Source organism: Aptenodytes patagonicus, unplaced genomic scaffold, assembly GCF_965638725.1.
Source record: "Aptenodytes patagonicus unplaced genomic scaffold, bAptPat1.pri.cur scaffold_649, whole genome shotgun sequence".
In the NCBI taxonomy this organism is placed as follows: Eukaryota; Metazoa; Chordata; class Aves; order Sphenisciformes; family Spheniscidae; genus Aptenodytes; species Aptenodytes patagonicus.
In genome coordinates, this window is record NW_027472543.1 from 2,706 (window position 1) to 9,000 (window position 6,295).

A 6,295-nucleotide genomic window follows, 5' to 3' on the forward strand; every position below is an offset into this window, starting at 1 on the left:
CCCTTTCAGGGGCTCCCAGCGGTCCCCACGTGCCCCCTTGGGGGTCCCAGGGCGCTATAGGGTGTCCCAGGGGCCTCATGGCCCTTTTGGGGGGTCCCAGGGGGCCCCACATCCCTCCTCCGGGGTCCCAGGGCGCTATACGGGGATCCCAGGGGGCCCCGTGGGCCTTTTGGGGGGTCCCAGGGCACTATAGGGGGATCCCAGGGGGGGTCCTGTGGCCCTTTCGGGGGTCCCAAGGCTCTATGGGGGATCCCAGGGGGGCCCTGGGGTGCTATAGGGTGTCCCAGGGGGTCCCGTGGCCCTTTTGGGGGTTCCCAGGGTGCTATAGGGGGATCCCAGCGGTCCCCACGTGCCCCCTCGGGGGTCCCAGGGCGCTATAGGGGGATCCCAGGGGGGTCCTGTGGCCCTTTTGGGGGTCCCAGGGCTCTATGGGGGATCCCAGGGGGCCCTGGGGTGCTATAGGGTGTCCCAGGGGGTCCCGTGGCCCTTTTGGGGGTCCCAGGGCGCTATAGGGTGTCCCAGGGGGTCCCGTGGCCCTTTTGGGGGGTCCCAGGGCGCTATAGGGGGATCCCAGGGGGGCCCTGTGGTGCTATAGGGGGATCCCAGGGGGCTCCGTGGCCCTTTTGGGGGGTCCCAGGGCTCTATAGGGGGCTCCCAGCGGTCCCCACGTGCCCCCTCGGGGGTCCCAGGGCGCTATGGGGGGGGGGGGGGGGGGCGGGGGACACACACACACACACACACGTTCCCGGGTCTCACCGCGGCCGGAGAGCAGGAGATCGGAGCGCGTCTGGGGCCCGGGCCGGCCCCGCGCCGGCTCCAGGCCGAACTCCCGCCGGTGCCGGGGGTGGAAGAGCGGCAGGCACAAGAAGTCGAACCTGGGGGGGGGGGGGCAGAGGTCACCCCAGCCCCCCACCCACCCCCCCCACCACCACCCCCCCGGGCCCCTCACCCCTGCCGGGCCACGGCCCCCAGCGCTCCGGCCACCTCCGGGACGCAGCTCAGGTCGCGGCCGCTGGAGACGCGGGCGGCCCCCGCCGCCCCCGGGCCCGCCGCTGCCGCCGCCGCCGCCATCGCTGCCGCGCGCGGTGTGATCGGCGCCCCCGCCCACCGCCGCGCCCCCGCCAATCGCCGCGCCTCGGCCCCCTCCCCGCCAATCGCCGCGGCCCCGCGCGCCTCGCCCCGCCCCGGGCTCGTCCGTCAGCGCCCCCCCCCCCCCCCCTCCCCGTCGCGCCGAGCGCCTATCGCCTGCCAATCAACCCCCGGCCGCGCCCGCCCCGCTTGGCTCCGCCCAGTCAATCACCCCCGCCCCGCCCCCCCCGGTCCCAGCCCCGCCCCCCCGAGAAGGAGGCGTGGCCCGGGCGCTGAGGCCACGCCCCCTCCGCAACCCGGTCAACAAAATGGCGGAGTCGGGGCGGGGGGAGGGGGGGGAGCGGGTGCAAGTCTCTTTATTGGGGCGGTTGCCACGGCAACGGGTCACCGAGCGTCGGTCGCGTGTCGTCGTCGTCATCGTCGTCGTCGATGTCAGGGGGTCAGGGGTCGTGGGGGCGGAGCTGCCGCAGGGCCCAGCGGCGGTGCCCCAGCCGCTCCCGCAGCCGCCCGTACTCCCCCGCCAGCGCCCCGAACTGGGGGCCCAGCCCCCCGAACGCCGCCAGCGCCGCCCGCGCCCCCGACGCCTCCCCAGCCGCTCGCCCCAGCGCCCCCTCCAGCGCCGCCCTGTCGCGGGGGGAAGGGGGGTGAGCGTCAGGCGGGGGTTGGGGGGGTTTGGGGGGGGGGTGAGCGTCAGGCGGGGGATGGGGGGTTTGGGGGTGGGGGGGCCGCGGGGCGCGGGGCCGGGGTCCCACCTGATGCGGCGGTGCGCCTCCACCTTCGCGGGGGGGTAGGTGTCCAGCAGCACCGTCAGCTCCTCCAGCCTGTTAACGAAAGGGGTTAACGAGGGCGGGGAGGGCGGCACCACCCTGCCCCGCCCTGCCCCGCCCCGCCCCGCCCCGCCCGTCACCCACCGGATCTTCAGCAGCATGGCGGCCCCCTTGGCCTCCAGGTACTCGGCCCGACGCCGGTCCAGCTCCGCCTGCGCCCCGGCGCAGCGCTCCCCCGCCAGGCGCCCCAGCAGCGCCCCGCAGCGCCCCAAAACCTGCGGGCGGGGTGCGGAGGGGGGACGGGGGGGGTCACCCCGAGCCCCCCCCCGGGTGTATCGTCCCCTCCCCCCCCCTCCCCTCCCCTCCCCGTACCTGGGGGTAGGCTCGGCGCTGCCGCTCCAGCAGCTGCCCCAGGTACCGCCGTCGGCGCCGGGCCCGGCGGAGGCGCCGGTTTTCGGCCGCCAAACCTTCCGCCACCCCCGCTGCGGGCGGGGCGGCGTGGGGGTGGTGGTGGTGGTGGGGGGGGTGGTGTGGGGGGTGGGGGCCGCCGCCGCCGCCGCGCCCCCCCGTGGTAGCCGGCCAGCTCCGCCGCTTTCCGGGCCAGGCGGCGTTCCAGCTCGGGCAGCAGCCGGGCGCGGAGGGGGGCCGGATCCTGGAGGGGGGGGGGGACGGGGACGGATGCCTGGGTCCCCTTTTGGGGTGTGGGGGGTGCTGGGGGGGGGTGGGGGGCGGGGGTCTCACCTGGGGGGGCGGCAGCAGCGGGCGAAGGCAGGGGGGCCGCGGCGCAGCTCGGCCAGGGCCAGGGCCTGCTCCAGCGCCCGGAGCACCTGGCGGGGGGGGGGGGTGGGGGGGTGGGTGTGGGGGTCCCCCCCCTGCCCTGGGGTTGGGGGGGACCCCGGGGCAGGGTTTTGGGGGGGTGGGCGGGGGGGTGTCTCAGACTCACGGGGGGCTCCGGGCCCCGGGGGTCTCGCAGCAGCTCCTGCAGCCCCCGCCAGAGGCTCTCCCAGCGCAGCCAGGCCCCTCGCCGCAGGGCCAGCCCCGCCTCCGCCTGCCGGGACCCCCCCGTGTCCCCTCAGCGTCCCCTCCTGGACACCAAGACCCCCCCCCCCGACTCCCTCCGTCCCCCCCAAGTCCCCCCGTCACCCCCCCCCATCCCGGTGCGTGTCCCCCCCAAGTCCCCCCAGTGTCCCCCAAGGCCCCCCTGGCTCCCTCCGTCCCCCCCAAGTGCCCCCATCACCCGCATCCCCCGTGTCCCCCCACGACCCCCCCCACACCCCCTGTGTCCCCCCCAGCGTCCCCGTGTCCCCCCGTGTCCCCCCACGCTCCCCATCCCCGTCCCCTCCCAGTGTCCCCCTGTCCCCCCCAGTGTCCCCATGTGTCCCCATGCCCCCCGTGTCACCCCCACGCCCCCCGTGTCCCCCTCCTTGTCCCCCCCACCCACCGTGTCCCCCCCACGCCCCCCATCCCCCCCTGTGTCCCCCCCCTTGTCCCCCCACGCCCCCTGTGTCCCCCTCACACCCCCGTGTCCCCCCCTTGTCCCCCCCCATGTCCCCCCATGTCCCCCCCGTGTCCCCCCCACGGCCCCCATGTCCCCCCCTGTGTCCCCCCCATGCCCCCGCCATGTACCCCCCACACCCCCCGTGTCCCCCCCAGGTACCCCCCACACCCCCATGTCCCCCCCCGTGTCCCCCCATGCCCCCCGTGTCCCCCCCCATGTCCCCCCCTATGTCCCCCCACGCCCCCCGTGTCCCCCCCATGTCCCCCCCATGTCCCCCCCACACCCCCATGTCCCCCCCCGTGTCCCCCCATGCCCCCCGTGTCCCCCCCATGTCCCCCCCTATGTCCCCCCACGCCCCCCGTGTCCCCCCCATGTCCCCCCCATGTCCCCCCCACACCCCCATGTCCCCCCCCGTGTCCCCCCACGCCCCCCCGTGTCCCCCCCCCGTGTCCCCATGTCCCCCCACACCCCCCATGTCCCCCCCTGTGTCCCCCCCACACCCCCTGTGTCCCCCCCCGTGTCCCCATGTCCCCCCACGCCCCCGTGTCCCCCCCATGTCCCCCCCTATGTCCCCCACACGCCCCCATGTCCTCCCCGTGTCCCCCCACACCCCCCGTGTCCCCCCCCGTGTCCCCATGTCCCCCCACGCCCCCCGTGTCCCCCCCATGTCCCCCCCATGTCCCCCCCATGCCCCCATGTCCCCCCCCATGTCCCCCCACGCCCCCATGTCCCCCCCCATGTCCCCCCATGTCCCCCACACCCCCCGTGTCCCCCCCCATGTCCCCCCACGCCCCCCGTGTCCCCCCACCTGCCGCAGGTCCCTCTCCAGGGGCCGGCTCAGCCCGTCGGGCCCCAGGGCGCAGCCCAGCCCCTGCAGCAGCCGGGCCAGGCCGGGTGGGCCCGCAGCTCCTCGGGGGTGGCCCCGCCCAGGGGCGGGGGGGGGTCCCCATCTTTTTTGGGGGGGGGGGAAGGGGGGGAGGCTGGTCAGCGCCTTCGTTACCCCCCCGCGCCCGCCAGCGCCTCCCGCCAGCCCCCGGCGTTACCCGTCGGCGGGAGGTCGGCGGCCGGCAGCCCCGCGTCCAGCGCCATCGCGGCCCCCCCTGCGCTGGGGGGGGGGGGGGGAACACACACACACACACACCCCCCCCCCGGTTACCCCCAACGCCCTCCCAGGGCCCCCCCAGCACCCCCATCCCCGTGGGATCCCCCCCAAACGCTCCTCCCCCTCGACCCCAGGGCCTGCTCCCCCCTCAGGACCCCCCCCCAAAGCCCCCCCCCCAAATCACCCTTAAAGGTGATTTTCCCTCACGATACCCCCCAAAACCCGTCCCCCCGCCCCAACGCCCGCCCCCCCCCCGACCCCACGGCCCCCCCACGGCCCCCTCCCCCTCAGACCCCCCCCCCAAAACCCGCCCCCCCCCACAATCACCCTCAAAGGTGATTTTCCCTCACGACACCCCCCAAAACCCGTCCCCCCGCCCCAACGCCCGCCCCCCCCCCGACCCCACGGCCCCCCCACGGCCCCCTCCCCCCTCAGACACCCCCCCCCAAAGCCCACCCCCCCCCAAAATCACCCTTAAAGGTGATTTTCCCTCACGATACCCCCCAAAACCCGCCCCCCCCCCCCGACCCCACGGCCCCCCTCCCCCCTCAGACACCCCCCCATCACCCTTAAACGTTATTTTCCCTCACGACACCCCCCAAAACCCGTCCCCCGCCCCAACGCCCCGCCCCCCCCGACCCCACGGCCCCCCCAGAGCCCGCTCCCCCCTCAGACACCCCCCCAAAGCCCACCCCCCCCAAAATCACCCTTAAACGTTATTTCCCCTCACGACACCCCCCAAAACCCGTCCCCTCGCCCCAACGCCCGCCCCCCCCCCACCCCACGGCCCCCTCCCCCCTCAGGACCCCCCCCCAAAACCCGCCCCCCCCCGGGGCCCGCTCCCCCCTCAGACACCCCCCCCCAAAACCCGTCCCCCCCCCCCATCCCGGCCCGACCCGGCGACCCTCCCTCACGATCGTCCCCGCCGCGCCGGGACTCTGCCAGCGTCGCGCGCCCCGCCGAGCCCCGCCCCGCCCCTCCGCCGCCCAATGGGAGGGCGGCGGAGAGCGGGCGCCCAATAGGCGGCAGGGACCGGCGCGTGCGCCCGGCGCTCCCACGCCGGCGGGCGCCCCGCCCCCCGCGCGGCGGGCGCATGCGCAACGCGCCTTCCTCGCCCTGCTTGCCGGTGCGCGCATGCGCGGCCCACACGCCGCGGCGGAGACGCGCGCATGCGCAGCGCCGTCGTCGTGGTGTCTGTGTCCCGTCCCCCCCCCGCCGTTCACTCTGGAGCCTACCGACGGCAGCCGCGCCAAAAAAAAAAACACCGCTCACACCAACCGCACCAAAACCGCCGTGTTTTTTTCCCCCCCCTCACTCGTTCACTTCTCCGGGGAGATCCCCCACCCCCCCGGCGGCGTAGCGCTCCTGGAGGTCGGCCACGTTGTCGGTGGAGACCCGGCGCCAGCCCCGGGGCCCCACGTGATAGACGGTGACCCGTCCCCCCGAGTAGGCGTCGCGGCGAGCCGCCTGGTAGATGGCCCGGCGGGCCAGGTCGCAGGCGGCCTCCACGGCCAGCCCCGCCCGGTGGCCCCGGTCCAGCACCCCGTAGGCGTAGGTGGAGCCCGAGCCCACCGCGAAGGCCTGGCCCGGCACCCGCGTCCCCTCGCTGTCCACGTAGTAGAGCCCTGGGGGGGGGGGGGGGGGGAAGGGAGAGAACTTGAGCGGTGGCCACCACCCGCCCCCACGCGGCTACCGGCCCCGGCCGTTGAAAACCCGCCCCGGCGGCCACCCGTCCCCCTCGACTCGAGAAGAGTCCGTGTGTCCGTCCCGTCCCGTGTCCCCCCCCGGGGCCACCAAAGCCTTCGCCACCGCTGGCCGCCAACCCCGGGTCCCTAAAGA

General features: G+C 76.5%; 2 protein-coding genes, 1 long non-coding RNA gene and 1 pseudogene across 4 annotated transcripts; all 4 read right to left on the minus strand.

Annotated features, from left to right (window-relative positions):
• Positions 1-756: 756 nt before the first annotated feature.
• Positions 757-1,071, minus strand: LOC143174058 (protein arginine N-methyltransferase 5 pseudogene; annotated as a pseudogene). Its single transcript, XR_012997902.1, is given in 2 exon segments — positions 757-875; positions 950-1,071. The product of XR_012997902.1 is annotated as a protein arginine N-methyltransferase 5 pseudogene (transcript).
• A 358-nt stretch (positions 1,072-1,429) lies between these two features.
• Positions 1,430-2,345, minus strand: HAUS4 (HAUS augmin like complex subunit 4). Its single transcript, XM_076364146.1, has 4 exons — positions 2,229-2,345; positions 2,001-2,131; positions 1,842-1,910; positions 1,430-1,713 (listed from the first exon to the last, which is right to left on the minus strand). The coding sequence occupies exons 2-4, from the start codon at positions 2,015-2,017 to the stop codon at positions 1,530-1,532; spliced, it is 270 nt and encodes an 89-aa protein (XP_076220261.1). The 5' UTR covers positions 2,018-2,131; positions 2,229-2,345; the 3' UTR covers positions 1,430-1,529.
• A 55-nt stretch (positions 2,346-2,400) lies between these two features.
• LOC143174059 (uncharacterized) lies at positions 2,401-5,410 on the minus strand. The gene is made up of 6 exons (XR_012997903.1): positions 5,371-5,410; positions 4,398-4,454; positions 4,163-4,304; positions 2,800-2,904; positions 2,598-2,683; positions 2,401-2,508 (listed from the first exon to the last, which is right to left on the minus strand). It is a non-coding gene; the product is annotated as an uncharacterized LOC143174059 (long non-coding RNA).
• Positions 5,411-5,731: 321 nt separating this feature from the next.
• PSMB5 (proteasome 20S subunit beta 5) lies at positions 5,732-6,085 on the minus strand (the record flags this gene model as incomplete). The annotated part of the gene is given in 1 exon segment (XM_076364144.1): positions 5,732-6,085. A coding segment is annotated over 1 exon segment (318 nt), but the record flags the coding sequence as incomplete, so codon positions are not given.
• Positions 6,086-6,295: the final 210 nt, after the last annotated feature.